We start from the raw sequence: 27,690 nt of genomic DNA, 5'->3' as shown, positions 1-27,690 counted from the left end.
CTTCATGGTTGTGAATATTTACATCACGGAAATACCAAACACTACAAATTAGGACTCCTCCTCCCTCAAGGTTGTTTCCAGCCCACAATCACCATGTCCCCCCAAAAGCTGATCTTTCAACCTGGAGCCTAGAAGCCGAAACAGTGGTGGAGTATAGCCAAAGCTGCCTGCAGCGGATGTAATTTGATTGAGAAATGAATCTTTGTTTTTGTAAATCACTGAGTTGTAGGGGTTGCTTGTTACCTCAGCATAATCCACCAGAAACTGACTGATACACCATGCTAACATTACTAGGTTTTAGTGAACACCAATGTTCAGTTCAGTCTCTCAGTTGTGTCTGACTCTTTGCGACCCCATGAACCGCAGCACGCCAGGCCTCCCTGTCCATCACCAACTCCCGGAGTCCACCCAAACCCATGTCCGTCGAGTCAATGAGGCCATTCAGCCATCTCATCCTCTGTCGTCCCCTTCTCCTCCTGCCCCCAATCCTTCCCAGCATCAGGGTCTTTTCCAATGAGTCAGCTCTTCGCACGAGGTGGCCAAAGTATTGGAGTTTCAGCTTCAACATCAGTCCTTCCAATGAACACCCAGGACTGATCTCCTTTAGGATGGACTAGTTGGATCTCCTTGCAGTCCAAGGGACTCACAAGAGTCTTCTCCAACACCACAGTTCAAAAGCATCAATTCTGCGGCAGTCAGCTTTCTTCACCATCCAACTCTCACATCCATACATGACCACTGGAAAAACCATAGCCTTGACTACATGGACCTTTGTTGGCACAGTAATGTCTCTGCTTTTTAATATGCTGTCTAGGTTGGTCATAACTTCCTTAGCTCTACCTTTATCTGTCCAGACTTTATCTTCTGACAACTTGTGCCATCACACACCTTGAACCTGAAAGGATGAAAATTACACTCAGAGACTCAAGCCCAGGAACCCAGGTCTTGGAAGATTAATATAAAGATATAAAAGTGTAATTATATTTGTAAAAAAAAAAAAAATCACTAAACTACTACATCCTTTTTAAACCTGGGCAAACCCAAGTCTGTCGCTTGTGGACTTGGACGGTTTGGGAGTGGTTTCCCAGGCCTTTCAACAACAGGTCCTCACCAACGCCCCCTTTTCAGCCCAGGCTCCTGAATGGAGGCGCTGTGTCTTTAAGGGGGACGCGCGGAGGTTTCCGCACAGGACAAAATGTCTGCGAGGATCCCGGAGGGGCTCTGCCATCCTAGACTCGCAGCCCACCTCCCGCTTCAGAGGTGATGGGGTGAGTGTGGGCGGCGAGATCGCCGCGGCGCGCGCCCACGGGGAGACTGGGGACTCCGGGGGCGGGGGATAGGTGGGGGACCGCGGGAGGCTCCCCCGGGCCGGGCCGGATGAAGTGAGCTGGGGACCAGCCTCGGGGGACTGCCGAGAAGCCGGCGACCCGCCAGGTCCCGGCACGCCCTCCGCGGTGGTCGGCCTTTTCGTAAAAGGTGCGTTTGGACCCGGGATTCTGCGTAAAGGCCTCGTGCAGTTTCTTTGTGCACCTCATTGTGCTCCTTCTCTTCCATCTCTCGTCAAAAAAAAAGTTTTTTAGGAATATCGAAAATAATGTGCTCTCCCCTTATTAAAGTTGCCTTATTGTAGTCAGGACAAGTGGTTGGGGCCCTTTCTCTAATAGAGACTTTCTTCCCACTTTGGCGAGAAACTGAATGCAAGCCAGATGCTCAAACAAAGACCCCTGTCCCCACTGTGCTCAAACAAAGGGATTTTCTGATCCTTTCGGAACAGACAGAAGCAGTTTGCTCTAATCACTTACGTTAACCTAATGCCCGAAGTTTACCAAGCAAAGTTATTTTTCCCTCCTTAAAAGAAAAAAATAAGTACCTGCCACCATGAGAACTTCTAATTAGCCAAGACTACTACAGTTTCTTTTAGAAACCATTATCTTAGTAGTCTTGGCTAATTGGCGCACTTTTCATCAATGTAATTATTTATATACTTTTTTTGGACTAAAAATAGCCTCAGGCAACTGACAATGAAAAAGTATACAATAAAGTATGCAAAAGTCAAGAGCCAAAACCAGGTAATTAAAATATCTTTTTGTGTTACAAAGATCTTGAAAGTAGGAGAGCTTTACATCTCTCTAATTCATTTAAATTATGCATTTTACAAGATTAAAGTGGATCAGCACCCTTCTTTTTAGGAACAAATGTGTTAAATAAAGTAATGTAGGCCTGAAATAAAGGTCCACTTTAGGGAAGATTTTCATTTAAAAAGCATTAATAGTGTTGCTCAGCCTTTTAGCTAATGGTAGAGGTAACTCAGATTTTGGTTTATGACATTTAGAGAATATCTCTATATACCAGTTAATTAGTTGTGGGTCCAGTACAGTTTTTACACTCCATGTGTAACATTTTTCTAAACTTTCTCACTTAATTCCCTAACTGAGGTATCCATCCTTTACAGTTTGGAAGCATTTTTAATTCATTTAAGCCTTCAGCCTGCTGACTACAGACTAATTTTTCTAATTGTCTGGATATGTTTATAAATAGGTTAATACATGGTAGTAAATTAATATTTCAACAGAGATGGACAGGTAACAGATGAATTGTGGTTTCCTTGATAAGTCAGTTGTCACGGGTAATTATTTGTATTAATTATTATATTCTGCTTTGATTAAAGTTACTAGTGGATAAAAAATGTTTTTCGTGTTTTCACACAAGTCTGTGTGTCTTTCACATTAGAGTGAATTTCTCACCTAAGATCCAGCCAGGATCAACCTACACATACTTGTTTATAACTCTGCTGGATTAATCCATCTAAAGTGATTAACCCTGGATGGACAAAGAGAGCTGTAGTTCATCTGTTATTTCTTTTTGAGAACATTGCGTGGTTCTTTGGCCTTTAGCTTGCCTGATATTTTGTATGTGTAAAGCTTAAGTATAAAATAATAAAATTAACTTTTGTGGGTGGCTTACGGGATGATTCTCAATGTTATAGTCATTCATGATGTGTTTACACCATTATTTACACAAATTATTCATCCAGGTTCTGATCTCTTACCTTATTCTCTATATTGGTATTCTGGGAGATCATACTGAGAAATCTGAGTTTTAATCTCATAAGTTATTAAATGAATACAAGTTCTTCAGAGACTATCAAATGCAGAGGTAATTAATGCAAATATCTTATCTTCCACCAGCTAGACATCACCCTTTCCAATTAATGGATCATAGAATGAAAACTCGTCAAAGGAGAATTCAGAAGCATCATACCATCAACACTACTTTTTCCTTTTTCATAAAATAACTAGTCTACTCTTTTTTCCAGTTTTTTTTTTCCTGCCTGAAATTGGATTCAAAAATTTCCACTGTTAATTTCATGCTAGCAGAGCTTTTATTTAGCTTGAAGAAATTTTATTTAAAATATGAGCTTGGAAGCCAGATTATACAACTAAAGAACTGCAGCTTTATTTTTTAGATTCAGCTCTATGGTGAAGTGTTTTAGTAACTGTTGTACCCTGAGCAAGATAGGGAAAGGATGCTTAAGCAGGGGTGTCTGCATGAACGTTTGTGTTAGGGTCCTGAACCCACCCCTCCCCAGTCCTCATGAGTGAACACTGCTCTGACCTTTATCATGGGCGTTAGCATGTTGAAGCATCTCTCCTCACCAGATGGCAGGCTTCTGGAGGTCAGGGACTATGTGGTTCTCCTCTTGGCATCCTGGGTGGCAAGCACATGCCTGGCCCTGAGCAGGTACACAAGAAGAGTTTGAATGAAAGAGTGGATGGAGTGAATGGACCTAAGTCAAATAATCACATTTACTGGCATATTTCTGATAGTTTAAAAATTGCTTAAGGAAAATAAGGAGAACTTTTACATTTTCATTCTCTTTTTACCTAACCATATCAGTTAATAGATATTTGGTTTTGGGGGGTAATCAGTAAGGAAGAAATACATATCACAGGACACCGGCTAACTAGGCCTTCCTATATTATCTTCTACCTTGCTATATTATCTTCTACTTTTCTATATCATCTTCTACCTTCCTATTTTGCAGAAAGATCAACTGAGGAGCTGAAAATAAATTTGGTTGACGATGGGGAATTGGATCTATGATTCTTTTTTATTTGCCTTTTGTATTAAAAAAAAAAATCCTCAGAATTATTCTTACTTAAGCTACCTCCTCTATTGTATACAACATGTTAAAGAGAAAAACAGCACTGCCTTTTAGCCACTAAGATCTTCAGGTGAGCATGTGTGAGCAGTAAATACTGGGAGCTTCCTTTTGTTCATGCTTTGAAATGATATAGCACTGGCGAATCCAGTAGTGACATCACTTGCATTATCTGATTTCAGCTACCTGTTTATTAGGGGCAACTAATCTTACCATTTCCCCTGACAGACGAGGAGATGGAGGACTCGGATGAGCTGGGGCTGAGAAACATAAGATCAGGCTCATTTTGTTTAATGCAGTGTCCCCTGAATGCCTGCCCTCTGCCAGGGAGACAAGTAAAGTGAGGTGCCCTCCCATGGCATCCTCCCATTCTCTGGAATCTCCTTTTGCCCAGGCAGGGGACAGCGACCTACCTGCTCGAAGCTAGCTCACACACTGGGACCCCTCCAGGGCCAGATGGCAGCACACTGTACCCAATGGGACTGTCCCCTCCAGCCTGCAGAGTTAAGGCTACATAGGCCTGCCTGACTCACACGCTTGAGGATTGTTTTATACAATATTATTTGTACATAGATATAAATATAGACTCTGCCATATACATAACTCTGCCTAAATGTAGACACATAACCACCTGCACGCTTCCTTAGCGCCCTTGTCTTTACTTCTTCCCCTTCTCCTTTCACATCAGCTGCTACCCCCTCAACCCACAGTGTGTCTCCTTATTTTTCTTCATATATACAAAAAATCTTTAATCTGTATACCCTATACAGATCTACTTATTATTTAATACAAGATCATATTATACACATTTTTCTGCATCTTGCTTTTCTCCCGAAACATTATTCCAGAAATCTCTCTGGCAGAGCACCAGTCCAGTCTTTTTAATGGTGGCATAATATTCCCCAGGGTGACTATACATTATTTACCCAGCCATTCTCCTGCCGATAGGCATTGCTTTGATTCCAGTCTTTAGTCATTCTAAACAACTCTATGACAAACATCCTAATACATGTTACTTTACATATTGGTCCTTTTTAGTTATACAGAACAGATTCCCAGGAGTTGGATCCCTGATTATATCTATTTTTAATTAACAGAAATTGCACATTGCTTTTCCTAAAAGCCTTCCCATCTCCACTAGGAATGCATGAGCATACTCTTTTCTCAGCCTCCCTTCCAGCTTTGGCTGACAGACCTCTTCATTTGTGTTAGTGTAAGGGATCTAACAACAGACTTAATATAAGTGATGTTGTGCATCTTTTCACAAATTTCCTGGCCATCTGATTTTGCTCTTGAGTCACGCAGCTACTCACATCTCTGGCCCATTTTTCAACTGGCTTGTTTGTCTGTTTCTTCCCAGTTTGTAAGAGCTCTTTGTATATTATGGTTGTGGCTGAAGACTAAGACTTCTCTTTCAAGCCCAGCTGATAGGAGCTTCTCTCCCTCTGCACTGTAGGGATGGTTGAAATGAGCTCAAGGCTTGCCTGGCAGAGGTAGGAAGGCTCTCCTAGGAATGGTTGGTGGCCACAGTTACTGCTGGTCACATCTTTAGAGACTGAGTGTTAAAAAAGACCCTTTTGAGAGAGAATGTAGCTGTTGTCGGAGGACTGAGAAGGTGAGGCAGTTGTGAACCATGCTGCCTTCCACTGGTTAAGACCTCCGAGAGCGAAGGCCTGCAGAAGCAGAGCAAGTCCCTCTGCCGCCCTCGGAGGGGCAGCACTGTGCTGGCCAACACTTGTGGTTTTGCTTGTCCCTGGCTCAGATGAGCACTCCACTAAATCCGAAGGATTAAATCATCAAAATCAGTGCTTCTCATCCCTGTTTCCACCTTACATCTTAGAACAGATGGCACTCCTGTGTGTGGCACTCCTCTGGGTACCCCAGATTTTGAAGAAACCCAGAGACATCTTGTAGGGAGATAAGGCATGACAGTAATGGGTCACCTCCAGCACTTGTAGGGGCACATCAGTAATAATAACTCTCAGACTTTGGCACAGGTAGGAGAATCTGAAGCTTATATACCATTTTCAACCCCTATCTCAAGAAAGCATACAATCTCAAGAATGCAAAGCAATAGTCTTGGTACTAAACAAAAACTTTAAACCTCTTGATCTATAAATATAGGGACTCATGGTGAAAGTTGCTCAGTCGTGTCTGACTCTTTGTGACCCCATGGACTGTATAAAGTGAAAGAAAGTGAAGTCACTCAGTTGTGTGACTCTTTGCAACCCCATAGACTGTAGCCTACCAGGCTCCTCCGTCCATGGGATTTTTCCAGGCAAGAGTACTGGAGTGGGTTGCCATTTCCTTCTCCAGAGGATCTTCCCAGCCCAGGAATCAAACCTGGGTCTCCTGCATTGCAGGCAGATTCTTTACCAGCTAAGCCACCAGGGACTCATAATACTACTATTTTCTATTATCTCCACTTTTGTGTATTTCTAGTAGTAAAAAGGTGGTGTACTCTGAAAAGATAAGATTCTAATTTAGAAGAAATGGAATTCTAAAAAAAGAAATGTAGAAAAAAATTTAAGTAAAGTTAGATAACAACAACAACAAAAATTTATAAAACTAAAATCTAGCTCTGTTTACTAAACATAATGTTTACTAACATAAAAAAAGTTACTCTTGAAAGGGGTCTGTAACTCCCCTTCTCATACCACCCATCCAGCTTTGGGGGTTTGGGGGTTTAGTGGTTTAGTAAATCTCTTGAGGGAAATTTAGCCTTTAATTTCTAAAGACTTTTTATACTAATTGTCATTTTCAAATCAATGCCTATTATATCAGAAGATATGTAAATAGATATTTCTCTTGTTAAAAGAGGCCTGGTACTTATGTTTTTTGATGATTCTGGTAAATTTGTTTGTTTGTTTGTTTTAAGTCAAGAGATATGTTAAATATCCTGCCTAATCTTGGAGGAATTACTTGGTGGGGAAAAAAACAAATGAGACTTAGAAAACTATAATGCATCTGTAACAAGCAACTGAATTAAAAGCTTCACTAAATACTATTATTAAAGCAACTTGTGGCGCTGCAGAGTTGATCGCTGGACGGTGTGGGCCTGGGTGTGGCCGGGGGATCTCCATGGTGCTGGTCTCTGCAGTGGGCTGTGCTCTGTATGCTGGTTGTGTGTGCAAGGGGCTGCTGAGCACCCAGCCGACCTCCATACCCCCAGCCCACAAGGGCTCCAGCTCCCTCCAGGGATTTCATTTGTTAGTTTCTGCTGTAAGGAAATTCAAGGATGAACGAGCTGGGACAACTGAGGCAGGAAGCTGAGCAGCTGTGGAATCAGATCCAGAGATCAAGCACTGAGCCTTTGGAGTGGAAGCACTGACTCCAAGCCCCTAGACTACCAAGAGAACTAACCCTAGTGAGTAGCAAGTAGTGAGAACACACACAAAGGAAGCCACTTGAATACAAGATCCAGCATCACCCAACCACCAGTAGCACCCTGTGCAGGATGCCTCATCTAAACAACAAACAAAACAAAAATACAAACCAGATCACCAGCAGACAGGATGACCACCTTACTCAGCCTTGCCCATCGGAGGAAAAACAAACGAACAAACAAAAACTCAGCACAAATCTCATCCCATATGAAGCTTACACAAACCACTGGATCAACCTTAGGAGGGCAGAGACCAAAAGGGAGAAAGAATTCAACCTTGAAGCCTGGGAAAAGGAGACCCCAAACACAATAAGTTTAAAAAAATAATGAAAAGGCAGAGAAATACTACACAAATGAAGGAACAAACTAGAAACACAGAAGTCCAAATAAATGAAGAGGAAATAGGCAAACTACTTGAAAAAGAATACAGAATAATGATAGTAAAGATGATCAAAAACCTTGAAAACAAAATGGAGAAAATGCAAGAATCAATTAACAAAGACCTAGAAGAATTAACGGAGAAGGCGATGGCACCCCACTCCAGTACTCTTGCCTGGAAAATCCCATGGACGGAGGAGCCTGGTAGGCTACAGTCCATGGGGTCGCTGAGTCAGACACGACTGAGCAACTTCACTTTCACTTTTCCCTTTCATGCACTGGAGAAGGAAATGGCAACCCACTCCAGTATTCTTGCCTGGAGAATCCCAGGGATGGCGGAGCCTGTGGGTTGCCATCTATGGGGTCGCACAGAGTCGGACACGACTGAAGCGACTTAGCAGCAGCAGCAGAAGAATTAAAGAATAAACATGCAGAGACAAACAACACAATTAATGAAATTAAAAATGCTCTAGAAGAAATCAATAGCAGAATATCTGAAGCAGAAGAACAAATCAGTGAACTGGAAGATAAAATGGTGGAAATAACTTCTGAAGAGGAGAATAACGTAAAAAGAATGAAATCCAATCAGTCAAATCCAAGAGGCACAAAGAGTCCCATATAGGATAAACCCAAGGAGAAACATGCCAAGACACATACTAATGAAACTAACAAAGACTAAACACAAAGAAAGAATATTAAAAGCAGCAAGGGAGAAACAACAAGTAACATACAGGGGAAACCCCATATGCTTAACAGTTGATCTTTCAGCAGAAATTCTGCAGGCCAGAAGGGAATGGAAGGATACATTTAAAGTACTGAAAGGGGAAAATCTACAACTAAGATTACTGTACCTGGCAAGGATCTCATTCAAAACTGATGGAGAAATGAAAAGCTTTCCAGACAAGCAAAAGTTAAGAGAATTCAGTACCACCAAACCAGGTTTACAACAAATGTTAAATGGACTTATACAGTCAAGAAATACAAGAGAAGAAAAAAGATCTACAAAATAAACCCCAAACAATTAAGAAAATGGCAATAGAAACATATATATCAATAATTACTTTAAATGTAAATGGATTAAATGCTCCAATCAAAAGACACAGATTGGCTAAACGGATATAAAAACAAGACCCACATACATGCTGTGTACAAAAAACCCACTTCAGACCTCAAGACACATATAGACTGAAAGTGAGAGGATGGAAAAATATATTCCATGCAAATAGGAAGAAAAAGAAAGCTGGAGTAGCAATGGTCATATCAGACAAAATAGACCTTAAAGAAGTTACAAGAGATAAGGGAGGACACTAGGTAATAATCAAGGGATCAGTCCATGAGGAAGACATAATAATTGTAAATATCTATGCACCCAACATAGGGGCACCTCAATACATAAGACAAACAGTAACAGACATAAAAGGAGAAAATGACAATAAGACAATAATAGTAGGAGACTTTAACACCCCACTCACACCAATGGACAGATCATCAAAACAGAAAATTAATAAGGAAACACATGTCTTAAGTGATACATTAGATGAGACGGATCTCATTGATATCTTCATGACACCCATCTAAATGCAGAAGAATACACCTTCTTCTCAAGTGCACATGGAACATTCTCCAGGATAGACCACATCTTGGGTTACAAATCAAGCCTCAGTAAATTTAAGAAAATTGAAATCGTATCAAGCATCTTCTCTGACCACAACGCTATGAGACTAGATATCAATTACAAGAAAATAACTGTAAGAAACACAAACACATGGGTATTAAACAACACATTTCTAAACAACCAACAGGTTACTGAAAAAATCAAAAGGGAAATAAAAAATTTTCTAGAAACAAATGACAGTGAAAACATGACAACTCAAAACCTATGGGATGCAGCAAAAGCAGTCCTAAGAGGAAAGTTTATGGCAATACAATCAAGAAACAAGAAAAACATCGAATAGACAACCTAACTTTACACCTAAAGCAACTGGAAAAAGAAGAACAAAAAAGCCCAAAAATTAGTAGAAGGAAAGAAAGCATAAAGATCCAAGCAGAAATAAATGAAAAAGAAATGAAAGAAACAATAGTAAAGATTAATAAAACTAACAGCTGGTTCTTTGAGAAGATAAACAAAATTGACAGACCTTTAGCCAGACTCATCAAGGAAAAAAGAGAAGAATCAAATCAACAAACTTAGAAATGAAAAAGGAGAGGTTACAACAGACAGTGCAGAAATACAAAGGATTATAAGAGACTATTATGAACAACTATATGGCAATAAAATGGATAACCTGGAAGAAATGGACAGATTCTTAGAAAAGCTCAATCTTCCAAGACTGAACCAGGAAGAAATAGAAATTATGAACAACCCAATTACAAGCACTGAAATTGTAGCTGTGATCGAAAATCTCCCAAAAAACAAAAGCCCAGGACCAGATGGCTTCATAGGGGAAGTTTTAGAAGCCATCCTTCTAAAACTCTTTGAGAAAATTGCAGAGGAAGGAACACTTCCAAACTCATTCTATGAGGCCACCGTCACCCTGATACCAAAACTAGACAAACACAAAAAAAGAAAACTACAGGCCAATATCACTGATGAACATAGATGCAAAAATTCTCAACAAAATTTTAGCAAACAGAATTCAGCAACACATCAAAAAGCTCATACACCATGATCAAGTTGGGTTTATTCCAGGGATGCAAGGATTCTTCAATATATGCAAATCAATCAATGGGATATACTATATTAACAAATTGAAAAATAAAAACCATATGATAATCTCAATAGATGCAGAAAAAGCCTTTGACAAAATTCAGCACCCATTTATGATTAAAACTCTCCAAAAAATGGGCATATAAGGAACCTACCTCAACACAGTAAAGGCCATATATGATAAGCCTACAGCAAACATTATTCTCAATGGTGAAAAATTGAAAGCATTCCCCCTAAGATCAGGAACAAGACAAGGGTGTCCACTTTCACCACTATTATTCAACATAGTTCTGGATGTCCTAGCTATAGCAATCAGAGAAGAAAAAGAAATAAAAGGAATCCAGATCAGAAAAGAAGAAGTAAAGCTCTCACTGTTTGCAGATGACATGATATTGTACCTAGAAAACCCTAAGGATAGTATCAGAAAATTACTAGAGCTAATCAGTGAATTTAGCAAAGTTGCAGGATACAAAAGCAATACACAGAAATCACTTGCATTTCTATATACTAACAATGAAAAATCAGAAAGAGAAATCAAAGAATCAATCCCATTCACCACTGCAACAAAAAGAATTAAATATCTAGGAATAAACTTACCTAAGGAGACAAAAGAACTGTACACAGAAAATTATAAGACACTAATGAAAGAAATCAAAGATGACATAAACAGATGGAGAGATATTCTATATTCCTGGGTAGGAAGAGTCAGTATTGTGAAAATGACTATACTACCAAATGCAATCTATAGATTCAACGTGATCCCTATCAAATTACCAGTGGCATTTTTCACAGAACTAGAACAAAAAATTTCACAATTAATATGGAAACACAAAAGACCCTGAATAGCCAAAGCAGTCTTGAGAAAGAAGAATAGAACTGGAGAAATCAACCTTCCGGACTTCATATTATACTACAAAGCTACAGTCATCAAGACAGTATGGTACTGGCACAAAAACAGAAATATAGATCAATGGAACAAGATAGCCCAGAAACAAATCCATGCACCTATGGGTACCTTGCTTTTGATAAAGGAGGCAAGAATATACAATGGGGCAAAGACAGCCTCTTCAATAAATGGTGCTGGGAAAACTGGACAGCTATATGTAAAAGAATAAAATTAGAACACTTCCTAACACCATACACAAAGATAAACTCAAAATGGATTAAAGGCCTAAATGTAAGGCCAGAAACTATAAAACTCTTAGAGGAAAACATAGGCAGAACACTTGATGACATAAATCAAAGCAAGATCCTCTATGACCCACCTCCTAGAGCAATGGAAATATAAAGAGAAGTAAACAAGTGAGATCTGATTAAACTTAAAAGCTTTTGCACAGCAAAGGAAACTATAAGCAAGGTAGAAAGACAACCCTCAGAATGGGAGAAAATAACAGCAAGCAAAACAACTGACAAAGGATTAATTTCCAAAATATACAAGCAGCTCATACAACTCAATGCCAGGAAAACAAACAACCCAATCAAAAAGTGGGAAAAAGGCCTAAACAGACATTTCTCCAAAGAAGACATACAGATGGCTAACAAACACATGAAAAGATGCTTAACATCGCTCATTATTAGAAAAATGCAAATCAAAACCACAATGAGATATCACCGCATACCGGTCAGAATGGCCATCACCAAAAAATCTACAAACAATAAATGCTGGAGAGGGTGTGAAGAAAAGGGAACACTCTTGCATTGTTGATGGAAATGTAAATTGATACAGTCACTATGGAAGATGGTATGGAAATTCCTTAAAAAACTAGGAATAAAACCACCATATGACCCAGCAATCCCACTCCTAGGCATATACCCTGAGGAAACCAAAATTGAAAAAGACACATGTATCCCATTGTTCATTGCAGCAGTGTTTACAATAGCTAGAACATGGAAGCAACCTAGATGTCCATCTACATATGAATGGATAAAGAAGTTGTGGTACATATACACAATGGAATATTACTCAGCCACAGAAAGGAACACCTTTGAGTCAATTCTGATGAGGTTGATGAACCTAGAACCTATCATACAGAGTGAAGTGAGTCAGAAAGAGATACATATTGTATTCTAACGCATATATACAGAATCTAGAAAAATGGTAGTGAATAATTTATTTACAGGGTAGCAGTGGAGAAACAGACCTAGAGAACAGACTTATGGACACGGGGAGAGGGGAGGAGAGGGTGAGATGTATGGAAAGAGTAACATGGAAACCTACATTACCATATGTAACATAGATAACCAATAGGAATTTGCTGTATGGCTCAGGAAACTCAAACAGGGGCTCTGTATCAACCTAGAGGGGTGCGATGGGGAGGGAGATGAGAGGGATGTTCAAAAGGGAGGGGATATATGTATTCCTATGGCTGATTCATGTAGAGGTTTGACCGGTGAGCCAGTGAAGTTGCTCAGTCTTGCCCAACTCTTTGCGACCCCATGGACTGTAGCCTACCAGGATCATCCATCCATGGAATTTTCCAGGCAAGAGTACTGGAGTGGGTTGCCATTTCCTTCTCCAGGGGATCTTCCCGACCCAGGGATTGAACCCAGGTCACCTGCATTGCAGGCAGATGCTTTACCATCTGAGCCACCAGGGAAGCCCAGAAAACAACAAAATTCTGTAAAGCAATTATTTTTCAATAAAAAAAAATTTTTTTAAATCAACTTGTTTTTTCTGTTCTCATCTTTGTCTTCAGTCATCCCTAGTTGCCTTTAATAAAAGATTCTGGAACTTCACCATCTCCACTGCTGCTGGTTCAAAACCTGACAAAAGGAGCAGTGGCCATCTCATTGTCCATTATTCTCCCAACTTGGCCTGAATTTTCCCCATGAAATAAGTTCTCAGGAGAGCTCCAAGTTGTTCTCATTATTAGTTTTTAAACTTCCAAAGCAAATTTGTTGAGAATCATACATTTGACCCTTTGTGAAGTTATTTTTTTAAAGAAGAAATGTCACCTTTTCTATCTCCCTCCTCATTTGATAGGTCATCACATCGGGAAGTGCTTTCTTAATAAAAAAGACCTTGCAATGGAGGCATTGTGTTGTGTTTGGATCCCTTTAACTACAACTATTTGTTGGACAAAGCGAACAACTATTATTTTTTTCTTCCTTAATTAAAGGAACTGACCAAGCTTTTTATCTTGCAAATGTAGAGAGAGGGCCATTTAGTTGGGATAAGCAGCACAGTGAACTAATTGTATTTGTTTTATGACTGGAGCAACTATGAGAGGGTTGGGAAAATGAACACCAGAGGTCATGGCACTAGCTAGTATTTCTAGTGTCTACTTTCAGGGCTGTTTAATTGAATGGCTTTTACTGGCTGCCTGTCCTCTGAATTTACTCCTAGCACAGCTGATGGTTCTTGAGATCTCAGAAGTCACGCTGCAGTGTTTCCACTTGAGAACCTGGGTTGGCTGGAAACCCTGAGGCAATGGCTGAGACTGCCCACCGCCTCATTTGAAGGTAAAAGTTTAGAAAACTGCCTTGTATATTGCTGTTTTCTAAATGAGATGTGCATTTTAATGATTCTTGGGACAATTTTCTCATAAGCATGTGGTTTTTAAAATCACAAAAAGAAAGATATTTTTATCTTGAAAAAAGTTTTCTCTGAAAGTTTTTTAAAAAGCTGCTCAGTCCTAGACTTAAGGTCTAAGAAACAAAATTTTCATTCCTAAAACTCTTTTTCCCCCACTCCTTCCTTCTGCAACACTGCGAGAAGAATTCAAAAGGGAGCCTTGCTTTTATTCGGAAAAGGTCAGTTTCTGTTAAAGAGCATAAAAGAGATTAGTTTAAACTAAAAATATATATAAAGCACGTTTTAAACTTATTCTTATGGGAAGCTTGGCTTCCCAATTTTAGTCTCAGTACTTGTTAGGTAAGGATTCAGTGAATTTCGAAGACTCCTGGTTATGGAAAGAAGGCCTAGGCATCTTCAACATTTTTTTTTTCTGAGTAATTAACATGCTGAAATAAACAAATGAACATACATACTGAGAAAGATGTATTTCTCAAGGGCACTTGCTCCTTGGAAGAAAAGCTATGACCAACCTAGACAGCATATTAAAAAGCAGAGACATTACTTTGCTAACAAAGGCCAGTCTAGTCAAAGCTATGGTTTTTCCAGTAGTCATGTATGGATGTGCTGCTGCTGCTGCTAAGTCGCTTCAGTCCTGTCCAACTCTCTGCGACCCCATAAACGGCAGCCCACCAGGCTCCCCCGTCCCTGGGATTCTCCAAGCAAGAACACTGGAGTGGGTTGCCATTTCCTTCTCCAGTGCATGAAAGTGAAAGTGAAGTCGCTCAGTCGTATAAGACTCTTAGGGACCCCATGGACTGCAGCCTACCAGACTCCGTCTGTGGGATTTTCCAGGCAAGACTAGTGGAGTGGGGTGCCATTGCCTTTTCCGGTATGGATGTGAGAGTTGGATTATAAAGAAAGCTGAGTGCTGAAGAATTGATGCTTTTGAACTGTGGTGTTGGAGAAGACTCTTGAGAGTCCCTTGGACTCCAAGGAGATCCAACCAGTCCATCCTAAAGGAAACCAGTCCTGAATATTCATTGGAAGGACTGATGCTGAAGCTGAAACTCCAGTACTTTGGCCACCTGATGCAAAGAACTGACTCACTGGAAAAGACCCTGATGCTGGGAAAGATCGAAGGCAGGAGAAGGGGACGACAGAGGATGAGATGGTTGGATGGCATCACCGACTTGATGGACACGAGTTGAGTAGACACCGGAGTTAGTGATGAACAGGGAGGCCTGACGTGCTGCGGTCCATGGGTTCAACAGAGTCGGACATGACTGAGCAAGTGAACTGAACTGAGAAAGAAATGCAAGTGACTATACAAACTACAGGATGTTATCAGTAGTGAGAGCGAGGCATGGTTTCTTCACAGGTTAAATCTAGTCCTAGAAGCTGTGTGTTGGAGCAGTTGTCTGGTTGCACGTGTAATTTTGCGATCGTCTTAACCCTGTCTCCCTCGGTGCAGGCGCTGCCTAAAGAATGAGGAGCGAAGAGCCGGCCGTGACCATGGAAGAGACCGGCGGGTCGGACGCGGCTGCGGGCCGCCTGGGGGCGCCGTACTTCGAGGCCTGGGGGTACTTCCACCTGGCTCCCGCGCGCCCCGGTCACGCGGCGGGTCCCTGGGCCACCTGCCGGCTGTGCGGGGAGCAAGTGGGCCGCGGCCTGGGCTGGCACGCGAGTACTCCGGCGCTGTGGAAGCACCTGAAGAGCGCGCACCGGCGGGAGCTGGCAGAGAGCGCAGCCCGCCGCTCGCCACCCGCCGCTCCTGGCCCCGTTGCGGCCGCCGAGGGCGACTGGGCGCGCCTGCTCGAGCAGATGGGCGCGCTGGCCGTGCGGGGCAGCCTGCGCGAGCGGGAGCTGGCGCGGCGCGAGGCGGCCGTGCAGCAGGGCGAGCGCGCCCTGGAGCGCAGGCGGCGGGCGCTCCAGGAGGAGGAACGCGCGGCGGCCCAGGCGCGCCGGGAGCTGCAGGCCGAGAGGGAGGCGCTGCAGGCGCGGCAACGGGAAGTGAGCCGGCGCGAGGGCGCCTTGGCCCCGGTCCCCCCGCTGCACACTCCGCTCAAAGACGAGCCCGAGGGGGACCCCAGGGACGGCTGCGTCATCACGAAGGTCCTGTAGGTTTTGGCCGCTCCCCCGCCACCTACCCTCCCCCAACTCTACCAGCGGTAGTCCACGTGTGGCCCGCGGACCAGCGTCTTCAGCCTCACCCGGGAACGGGATCCTAGTCCCTTGACCCCTCTGCCCAGTTGAAATCGCCAAATGCAGGGTCTTGAGAAGGAGAACCAGAACATGCTCGTGGTCCTCTCCGGCGGCCTCCTCTGCTGGTGGCGTTTCGTGGGGTCCGCGCAGGCGGTGGTTTTCCTCTGACCGCCTTTGGAAGAGAGTCCACCGGCCCCATGAACCTAGAGCACTTGGAGCCATGGCCATTCTGTGGCTGGTAACTTTGAAAGGACCAAAACTTGCTTACGCACCAAGGACTATCACACCATGTGCCCGCAACCCAGGGTAGAGTGTGCATTGAAACGAGGATCAGGCACTTTTACCCCCCAAAAGTTTTACTTAATTCCTAACGAGTAATGAGTAACCCTTGCGCAGCACCAAGATCAGAACGGGAGGCCGTTTAGTTTCCAGAACTGCTCATTACCGTATCACTCCTAGTGCCTTAGGAAGGCAGTCCTGGAGAAGCCCTCTTTTTGCTCCCCTCCCCAGCTGGCCCCCCAGTACCAAGCGCCTTGTCTCACCTCCGCCATCTTCTTTCCGCTGTTGCAGGCCTGATGGCAGCTGTGGTTAAGTTTCCCACTTTACTGCCTCACACCTGCCACCTTACTAGCAAGACCTGACCTCAGCCCTCCTTGACAGGTAGAGAGCTTCCTCCCCCACGTCTCCTCATTCCTCACACCTGGCCAAGAGGAAGGCACCCCCCCCCCCGCCCATCTGAGGCCACCTCCTTCACCTTTATTGGGCCTTTTGTTGTTGCCGTGCTAAGTCATGTCCAACTCTTTTTCCACCCCATGGATTGTAGTCCCCCAGGCTCCTTCCCAGGCAATAATACGAAGTGGGTTGCCATTTTCTACTCCAGGGATCTTCCCCATTCAGGGATCAAACCCATGGGTCCTGTGTTGCAGGCAGATTCTTTACCACTGAGCCACCTGGGAAGCCCCATGGCTGTCTTATAGAATGTCCGATATTCTGGATTTGTCTGATTGTTTCCTTAGGCCAAATTATGTACTCCTTCTTGGTTCATCTACCCGGACAGCTACAACAATCACCTCCATGCCAGAAACTCCTGACTACCTCCAGCCTTGTGTGTTCTTCCCTGGTCTATCCTTCATGTTCAGTCCCCTGCAGCATATCTCCACCTCTACTTGGACATCTTGCCACTGGGAATGGAAGGGGTGAATGTCTTCAATTCCACATTCCCACCCCTGACCCAATGACTAAGAATTACTGGACTCTTAAAATGTGTCAGGTACATTTACATGTATTATCTCACTTTATTTCCATAGCAGCTCCCTGGCGAGGGGGGCATATTAATACTAATACTATGCCCATTTCGGGACAGGAAGATCTCCTGGAGAAGGAAATGGCAACCCACTCCAGTATTCTTGCCTGGAACATCCCATGGACAGAGGAGCCTGGTGGGCTACAGTCCACGGGGTCACAAAGAGTCGGACACGACTAAGCGACTTCACTATCACTATCTATCTATCACTCTGCCCATTTTACAGCTAATGAAACTGAGAGAGGTTAAGTGGCTTGTACAAGATGACCCCTGGTAAGTAGTAGTGTCAGGAGTCCAATCCAATCTCTACCTCCAGATGCCATGTTCCCGGCTGCTGTACTATTGCCCTTGTTACTCATCCCAGCTGACACCTGTTTGCTTCCTAATTCCAGCTCCAGGTCGTACCATCAGTGACATTGACATGTACTGAGCACTCACCATGCCAGAGCTGTGCAAAAATGCTGTACAAGAATAATTGCCTACCATGCAGCAACCCCATGATATAATTACTCCTACACCCACTTTGCAGAGAGACAGACAGGCTCAGAGGAACTAAGTAATGTTGAGGAAGAATGGGATTTGAGCATCAGTCTTGCTGAATCCTAGGCCCCTGATCTACTGAGTCTATTTCTAGTGGCTCAGTTGGTAATGAAGAAGACCCAGGTTCGATCCTGGGGTCAGGAAGATCCCTTGGAGAAGGGAATGGCAACCCACTCTAGTATTCTTGCTTGGAGAATTCATGGGCAGAGGAGCCTAGTGGGCTACAGTCCATGGGGTCGAAAAGAGTCAAATATGACTGAGTGACTAACACTTTCACTTTTACACCTGTCTTCCTTCTGATGTCACTTGCCCAGCTCAGGACCCGTTTACCATTCAGCTGGGATTCACCTTTCCATCCTTGTCTTCTCACACTACCACCTACCTGACACTCAACTTGACCAGAGGAATTGTTCTGACACAGATTATATCACATTTCCTGCTCAAGACTGGAGATCACCCATCCTCTACAAGTTCTAACTTTGTGGCCTGACATTCAAGTCCCCTCCAGCCCTATGCCAGTCTTACCTGTCCCCTCTATACACGCTGTATGCTTCAGCCAAACTGGACTCCTTGTTCTGCTGATGTGTCTTGGTCTTGGCACCTCTGTGCCTGTTTGCACTTCCGCCTCTTAAAAAAACCCCTTCAAATGGATGGTATGACAAATACCACCCATTTTCTAAGAATAAGCTCAAATTCAAATCCCTACATGAAGCCTTCCTGGATTCCTCAACATTCAGAAATGATTCCTTACTTCTCTGGACTCTCAGCATTTCGTTATCTCAAAGCCCTTTAGGAAGGCCCTCTGGCGGGTACCCTTGGGAGCCGGGCTGGTGTTCATTCATCCGGCTCCCCCAGTGTCTCACCTGTGGTAGCTGCTCAATAAATATTTGAGGCGATAAACCCATTCAGTGTGTTTAAGATTTTTATGAGGTTTCCCAATTAATACAATTATTCCTTTAATTCTGAGTAGAATTCCTAAAAGAAAAAAGAAGTAGCCTAAAAGGAAGTAGCAATAAATTTTTAAAAGCTGTTTAGTCAGTGAACTTTTAATGTGTCAGGGGCTGTTTGGTTTGAATCTAATCACATAGTATGTCAATTATCAGGAACACTTTTCTTAAAATTTTTTTTTTTTTCGTTACACAATTAATACAAATGCAATGCCCCAATCTAGGAAGAAAAACTGAAAGGAAAAAAAAAATCTCCCAAAGTCCTGTCATCTTAGTCAGACTGCTAGTAACATTTTATTTTATTCTTCTGTCTCCTGCAATTTTTGTATTACTCTAAAAACAGTTATGTTATTTCTATTAAGAACTGAAATTTAACTTCTTCATGTGTGTTTATAATTGGGCTATACAATCTGAATTTGGACTTCTAGGAAGAAAAAAAAATACAAATGTCACTCTTCAGTTTCACCAATTGTTAGAATCATTAAAATAAGCAAAGAGTGGCTTTTAGAATCTTAACCACTCTTTCAAGAAAGGTGGCTAATGGGTGCACCAGTCATCTGTTCAGGGGATGGGGAAAGCAATTAGCCTGACTGATGACTTACTACTGGTTGTGGGAGTTACACACTTTTTACACTTCTGCATTGCTATAGCTTTTTCATATCAAGCATAAATTACTTCCATAATTAAAAAATTACTTCTTACAAATGGAAAATCCTTACTATTTAAGATAAACAAAGCTTCCCACACAAGAACTGAGATAACCTGCAATTCCAGAAAAGCCTAGAAGGAAATGCAGTCCAACTCCATCATTTGACAGTTGAGAAAAATGAGCCCGAGTGGCTCATCCACTTAGTGGCTACGATGGCTCACCTGACTCCGTCCTCATTAGATATTCTGCCTCTTTGGCCCCGAGGGCTTCTGCTGGCTCACCTGGCAAACCACAACGGCTACCAGGACCAACTGGCTGAGCTGGCATCCTGTCAGGTAAGTGCTGGGATCTGAAAGTGCAGAGGTGGGTTCCGGGGATAGCATCGGTCTCTCTGCCCCAGTCTGCTCACATTAGAGTTGTCACTGCAAATGGGTGATGGGGATGTGCCCTTCTTATACTGGCAGAACTTCCCTCATTGATACAATAAGGCTTGCTAATAGCAGCAGACAGTTGCTGCCTTTGAGGGCAAGGCACGTGGGAAGGTGGATGGCTGGAACTGGGATGCAGAATGCCCTGAATCCAACTCCTGAACTCCTGCCATGATGTCAAGTGATGGGTCACTTCTTTTAAGTTGAGATTCGGCAAAGAGGGTGTGGGCAAATCAGGGTAATGACAACCAAGGCTGAAAGAGCTAGGGCTCTTTATGCACCTAAAGTGTCATCCTTGGGGGCTGGAGAAGGGAACGGCTTGCTTAGTTTGGGCTGAATTTCTACTTTAGAAAGCTGTCTATGTCTTAATGTCTCAGAAGGGATTCATAAAAACCAAGTTTTTGTTTCGCTACCATTGACTTACTGGGGAATTCTGTTTCTAAAGGTTTGATCTTCTTCAATCTGCTCCTTTGTCTGGAAAATGAATGAAGTGATCATTAAGGTCCCCTTTGGCTGTAATATACTATGATAACATAAAGTACAGTGAAACATCAATCTTTGAGTGAATCGGTTGTTCTGTTTAGATTTTCCTGTTAATTATAGATTTAGAAGAAAGTGTTTAAAGTCACATGTATGTGTTTATTATTAAAAATAAAAAAAATAAAAAATAAAAATAACAATAGTATATCACACTTCTTCTACAGAAGTGAAGTACTAACTCTATGAGATTCACTACCTAGAACTGAAAATGTGTGTACGTGTGCTCACCCATTCCCCATTCTTTCTGTCCTCACAACACCCTGCAAGCAGGACAGGTATAATCATCCATGAGGCCCCACACTTCAACAAGGTGAATGGCCTACTAAAGACCACAGCTCCTAAGTAGCAGACTGGAGGCTGGACCTCAATCCATGGGTCCCAGCCAGATGTGGAACCAAACAGCTGCACCTCCTTCCATGACTCTCTTCTGACCCACCTCTTCACCACTGCCTGACCTCTGTATCATGGCCTGAGTGTCTGCTGACACTTGGGTCCATGTTGGCTACTTCCCACCCACAAGCTCTGGTGCTGAGAGGAAGCAAAGTTGGCCATTATTAGTTTCCTATGGCTGCTGTAACAAATTCCACAAACTTGGTAGCTAAAAACAACACAAATGTATTAACTTACAGTTCTGCAGAAGTCTTAAAATGCATCTCAAAGGTTGGCAGGGCTGTGTTCTTTTCCAGAGCCTCCAGGAGAGAATCTCGTTTTTTGTTTTTTTGCTTTTTCCAGTTTCTGGAGGCTGCCCACATTCTGGCTTCTTCTTCAAGGGCAGCAAGGACCAGTCTTTCTCACAACCCATCACTCTGCCTCCCTCGTCCGCATTTAAAGGACTGTCTACTGAACTTAAGTTCAGTTGGTCAGGAACCTAATTCTATCTGCAAACTGAATTCTCCCCTGCCAGCTAGTACTGCGGTTCCAGGGGTTACGATATAGGCACTTGAGGAGGTGGGGAAGTGGCAGGCATTATCTACCTACCATAGCACATTACACTGTCTGAGCCGGGTCTGGGTGGGGGTGGTGTGAGAAAGGAACGTGCCTGATGAGGAGCCCCTCTTCCTTGGGAATCAGCACTTCACTGGGGGTCCTCATCTTTCCCTCTTGTGTCCTCCTCAGTCTCTCTGCCCAGGGCAGGCAGTCCTCATAGGCTTTTCTGAGAAAGATACCTACAAAGTGATATGAAGAATGCCTCTGGGATTTATAAATTTGTACACTGACTAGAAAGGCTGGTGTATGTGTGTGAAGAGTTGATTGAGTCTTTAGAGTCAGATGTGAATTGAACTCTTAAGTTTAAAAAAAAAAAAAAGAGTACTCAAATGTTATGATTAGTAAAAATGTTGAAACACAAAAAATTAAAAATAAAATCTAAGCTTCCAACTACCTATGTTAGATATCACCTTGGCAACCACTTCAATCTCTCTGAAATCCAGTTTCTTCATCAGTAAAATGGGGTAAGACATACCTTACAGAGTTGCTATTATGATTACTATTTAGGCAAATTCTGACATACTTTAAACTCAGTAACAATGACTTCTTTTTTTTCTTTTTTCTCTTACTTATCTGAAAGAGAGCTCAAAACCAACCCAAAGGACTTCAGAAAGAGCAAGTTCCCCTGGGATGATTCCCCAGAGGAGAGGAACATAAGCCACAAGGGTCTGCCAAATCATTTTCCCTCATGATGGAACTACTTTTCTATTAAAACATAAATTTCACACCTGATTTGCCAAATAAGCTAATCCAGTCAAACTCAACATGACTTATGACTACCAACTCATCTGACCAATCTTACAGGTAAATATATCAAAGCCGATCCATCTATGCACTTCTGCCTTCAAAGTTATCACCTTTGAAGATTATATAGTTATTCCACAAATGCTTCCATGCTTAAAACACTTCTGGAACTCTGTTTTTCAGAGTAGCCCTTGGAGTTTCTGGCGTGTTCTAAAGTTACCAAATATTCATCTTTCCAGGAAAAGTTGATTTTTGAAAAGAGCTGCCAGTTACTCAGAGCCCAGTTTGATGAATATAACCAGATTAACATTTCTGGTTAATAGGGTGTGATTATAATAAAGCAGCAATAATTCTGTGTGTGTGTGGTTCATAAATTGGCCTTGAAGGTGTTGTACATTAAGGTTAAGTAAAGGGAGCATAATCGTAGTGGCGATTAAAGCCCATTTTAGTGGGTTTATGATGTGAATGAATTCAGATGGCACTGGGAGTCATTACATATTTAAACAGTATTAAATGTTTCTCTTTATGAAAATCTTAATTATGACATTCTCTGAAATCTGATTTCATAGTATTAAAATGAAGGCTTTAAGGAAAAGCATTAAATGCTAATGAGAGCTTTATTATTTCAGTATATATTCTCCTGGGCCTTTGGTCAAGGTAAGTAATGATCAGATGAATGAGTTGGCAACCTTCCTGGCCTCTGAAGTCTGCTAGTAATTGGAAGCTAAGTAACACACTGTCACATGTTTAAATACATTTAATAATATTCCACCAACTTTTCCCTGTCTTGCTTTCTGGGCAATGCAACACCATGGCATTTTAACACAGATAAGGAAAGCTGGCTTTCTGTTGGGAGGATTTCTGAAAGTCATCCTTACTCAGCACACACAAGACACTGTTTGTGTCCATCACAGTAGCTTCCCCAAGTGTGTCTGCTCCTCATCCTCCAGGGACTTTTGATTTAAATGTTTTCCATCAACTCCAAGTTCTAACAACTTGATAAATGTTTTTTGTTTTGTTTTGTTTCTTTGGTACTTCAGTGCTCTATTGATCACAGACTTAGGACGACAAAACCCAAATGTCTGATGAGGCAGAGGTACTAATATTTTCAGGTAGTCAGAGAAGATGCATAATCAAGTGAGAGGCTTGCAGCCTCTAAGGTTCTACTGTTGTCTATATATCCAAAACCCTTAAAAACATGACTGAAATATTTTGAAGGCAGAGTTTGTAAGATTCCCCTAAAAATGTCTGATTTAGAGACAAATCTGAAAGTATTGTTTATATCCCAGGTGGTGCAGTGGTAAAGACTCCACCTGTCAATGCAGGAGACACAAGAGAGCAAGTTCCATCCCTGGGTCAGGAAGATCCCCTACAGTAGGAAATGGTAACCTGCTCCTCTTCTGTCAATGGCATGAGAACTGGACTCACCAGTTTAGCATCCCATCCTGTTGCCACCTCTATATCTCTCTTTTCTCACACTCACACACTTGTAGCTCCTAAGGCAATGCCACAGGTTCTATCAAACAGTTTGAAAACCAAGTTTAGATCAGTGTTCTTCTAACTGTAGGGCTCAGCCCATTAGTGGATTATAAAATCAATGCAGTGATTGGAATCAGTGATTTGGAGAACAAAAATAAAAATGCATTACATGAACTAATGGCTAAGTGAAAGTGAAAGTGACTCAGTCATGTCCGACTCTTTGTGACCCCATGGACTATACAGTCCATGGGATTCTCCAGGCCAGAATACTGGAGTGGGTAGCCTTTCCCTTCTCTAGGGGATCTTCCCAACCCAGGCATTGAACCCAGGTTTCCTGCATTGCAGGCAGATTCTTTACCAGCTGAGCCACAAGGAAAGCCCAAGAATACTGGAGTGGGTAGCCTATCCCTTCTCCAGTGAATCTACCCCACCCAGGAATCGAACTGGAGCCTCCTGCATTGTAGACATATTCTTTACCAACCGAGCTATCAGGGAAGCCCATAAGAAGAAGGCAATGGCGACCCACTCCAGTACTGTTGCCTGGAGAGTCCCATGGATGGAGGAGCCTGGTAGGCCGCAGTCCATGGGGTTGCTAAGAGTCGGACACAACTGAGCGAATTCCCTTTCACTTTTCACTTTCATGCATTGGAGAAGGAAATGGCAACCCACTCCAGTGTTCTTGGCTGGAGAATCCCAGGGACGGCAGAGCCTGGTGGGCGGCCGTCTATGGGGTTGCACAGAGTCGGACATGACTGAAGCAACTTAGCAGCAGCAGCAGCAGCAGTATTGGTATATATAAAACCTGTTATATATGTACACACAGACCCTCACGCAGTGAGCTGTGACATAAACTGTATTTCTTAATGCAGATCATGGTCAAAATGGCTTGAAAGCCTTTGCTTTACCTTCTCTTGTAGCCTTGGTTTCTTCCATTTCCTCAGTCACATAAAGCTCCATTGATACCAAACCACTGTGGTTCCTCAAATCCAACCTGCTCTTCCTCTTCTATGTGTCCATGGTGTATGGTGCTAGGCACCTCTTCTGTGTAAGTGTATGGTGCAAGGCACTAGGAATGAGTCGTGAGGAAAACCAAAATCTTGCTCACGTGGACAAATATTATACGAATCACACTAATACTTAGCTGTGAACCCAAGTCAGTAGTCTAAATGAAACAAATCTGGATTTTCAAGAACATGAACCAAAGGCAATCAGTCTCAGGAGACAAGGGAGTCATCCCTATAGAAGAATCCATTAGCAGAGAGCTAAAGAACATGTCAAAGTTAACTAGGTAAATGGGCAGAGGAAGAGCATTTCAAATAGAACAACATGTAGGCAGCCCTGGGATGAGAGAGGATGTGGAATGTTTGAGGAACTGAAAAACAGCCCAGGGAATGAGTGGGAGGGCAACACAAGACAGGACTGGAAAGGCTGGCAGTGGCTAGACCAGCTGGGGTCTTAGGCGCTAGGGTTTCGTTTTCTGTCCTCAGAGTAATGGAAAGCCATGGAAGGATTTAAGCAGGAGATGACGAGTAAAGAGTTGTGAAGACACTATGTTCTGCAGAGTGAAAGACGGACTAGAGGGAAGGAGTGACTGCAGGGAGACAAGTTAGGAAGCTAGTAGAATAATCCGGGTGAATAGTGACAGTGAACTGATTCAATATATTGGAAGTCAGTAAAGTAAAGTAGCTCAGTCGTGTCCGACTCTTTGCAACCCCATGGACTGTAGCCTACCAGGCTCCTCTGTCCATGGGATCTTCCAGGCAAGAGTACTGGAGTGGTTTGCCATTTCCTTCTCCAGGGGATCTTCCTGACCCAGGGATCGAACCCGGGTCTCCAGCATTGCAGACAGACGCTTTACTGTCTGAGCCACCAGGGAAGCCCTCAAGGGAAGAGAAAAAAGGGTGTGGTATTGAAATGGAGATTGACTGCTAGGTTCTGACTTGCATAACTGGGTAGATGATGCTGCTTGCCGACAGTAAACTGAAAAAGATCAGGTTTGGAGAAGACTCTGGGTTCCGTCTTGAAGAAGCTGCTTGGACACGTATCCTGGCTAAGACAACCTGGAAGCCATGGAAGTATAGGTGGTAAATGAAATTGGGTTTATGAGCATAAGGAAAACACCTGGGCTTGCGCCCTGAAGGCCTCTCCACGTCCTGGTGTTTACATTCCTACTTACTATAATGTCTCTGAGTACACACAGTTAACAACACAGGTTTTATCTGTGTTAAAGTTCAAATATAGAAATAATAAAAAGCAAAAATCTGCTCACTCTATGGGTAATTAATAATGATATGACCCTTATATATTTTTTAAGTGGGATTATGCTTTACATACTTTTCTAAAATCTTTTTTTAAAAATCAGCAATGTAATAAGAATATTCTTCTCCATCATCATCCAGACAGTTCTATCTTACTCACCTGAATGGCTACAGTATTACATAGTGGGCCTGCATTACAATTTAACCAACCCCCCAGTCACCACTGATGGACAGTTGGGTTATCTGGCAGACAGTTACTGCCCATTCAGTAGTCACTGACCTCCTTCTGTCTTGCTCACTGAAGCCTGATTTTGTTCGAACAGCAACATGTTCCACCTTGTGATGGCTCACGATTGGCTTAGGCCAATCCTGTTGCCCACCATCCTGCTGCCCACCTTTTCAACTTCTCTTGCAGCCATGGGCAGTCATGTTATCAGGTTCTGGCTAATGACTCTAAGGAGAAGTCTGTTATGAGAGTTTCTGAGTAAGCTTTTGCTTTCATGATAAAGGAGAAATAACAGGAATACTGCTCTTTCCTCTGTTTTGGACTTGAATGTGATGACTGGAGTTTTAAAAGTCCTTTTGCAATTACAAGGACATAAGCCAGAACTAAGAGCAGTAAAGCAGAAAGACAAAGAGAGAGCCTGGGTCCTGATACACATAGACACACAGATAAACACTGACATTTTAAAGAATGCAAATGTATTTCCACTTTAAAGCCTGAAAAAAAGTAAAATGAAATGTTTTAAAGATTCAAGGCAGAGATATAAGTGATGCCCTAAAAAAATACGAAGCACACTTAGAACAACACAATGGGGAAGACATCATCAACAGTTCCTGAGAACAACTTCAGGTGCTGGGTCCAGAAACGCCTTTCTGGCTCCCTGCCCAGCACAGCCCTCTGTCCTGCAACCCAACAGGACGGCCTCTGTACACAATCTCTGACATCTCTTCTCCTCAGTTGAAATTTATATCTTCTTTTGGCTGCTCTTTGAAAATGTGCCAAATTAAGAAATAATCGTTTACATGAAAAGCTGGGAGGTATTTTAATTGGGTGAACCATAACTTCGTAAGTTCACAACTAGAATAAATTAAACAGAAGTAAAAACCTTTAAAAACAGAAGAAAAATAAAACCCCTCCCTTTCTGAGAAAAAGTGCTTTTTAACTATCATTTAGAAGACAATTTCTGTTATTTTACTATAATGGTGACATTATCTTCCGTTCTCAATTTTGCCAGCTTCTCATGTTCTGGCAAAATATGTTAGATTTCTCAAAATTCAGCAACTTGCAGCTTCACTTTAAACAAACACTTAAAGGCTATTAAATTACTAAATTTATACTGTGTAAATAAACTATAATTTTAAATATTAGAAACAAAACACTTTTATGTATAATTCAAATTGTACATAATCCACATTTATGCTTCTAAACAAACAGAAGCTCACATCTGTACTACTTTCATA

General features: G+C 42.4%; 1 protein-coding gene and 1 non-coding gene across 7 annotated transcripts; both read left to right on the top strand.

Annotated features, from left to right (window-relative positions):
• The first annotated feature begins 1,185 nt into the window (after positions 1–1,185).
• Positions 1,186–19,098, top strand: ZBED3 (zinc finger BED-type containing 3). 6 transcript variants are annotated; one of them, XR_014058460.1, is made up of 4 exons: positions 1,186–1,268; positions 13,979–14,094; positions 15,621–17,194; positions 17,753–19,098. XR_014058460.1 is itself a non-coding variant. In XM_081505942.1 (4 exons), the coding sequence occupies exon 4, from the start codon at positions 15,635–15,637 to the stop codon at positions 16,268–16,270; it is 636 nt and encodes a 211-aa protein (XP_081362068.1). In that variant the 5' UTR covers positions 1,186–1,268; positions 4,046–4,235; positions 13,984–14,094; positions 15,621–15,634; the 3' UTR covers positions 16,271–19,098. The 6 variants fall into 6 exon arrangements, 4 of the variants coding, with proteins under 4 accessions (XP_081362068.1, XP_081362067.1, XP_081362066.1 ...); XR_014058461.1 differs by having other exon boundaries at positions 15,621–17,207; XM_081505942.1 differs by adding an exon at positions 4,046–4,235 and having other exon boundaries at positions 13,984–14,094; positions 15,621–19,098.
• Positions 5,763–5,900, top strand: LOC145516021 (small nucleolar RNA SNORA47). The gene has a single exon (XR_014061203.1). It is a non-coding gene; the product is annotated as a small nucleolar RNA SNORA47 (small nucleolar RNA).
• Positions 19,099–27,690: the final 8,592 nt, after the last annotated feature.

The sequence above is a fragment of the Giraffa tippelskirchi genome, chromosome 7, assembly GCF_054371585.1.
Source record: "Giraffa tippelskirchi isolate mGirTip1 chromosome 7, T2T-mGirTip1v1.2.pri, whole genome shotgun sequence".
Taxonomy (NCBI): domain Eukaryota; kingdom Metazoa; phylum Chordata; class Mammalia; order Artiodactyla; family Giraffidae; genus Giraffa; species Giraffa tippelskirchi.
Note: the sequence above shows the minus strand (reverse complement) of the source record. Positions and strands in the feature narration are given on the sequence as shown.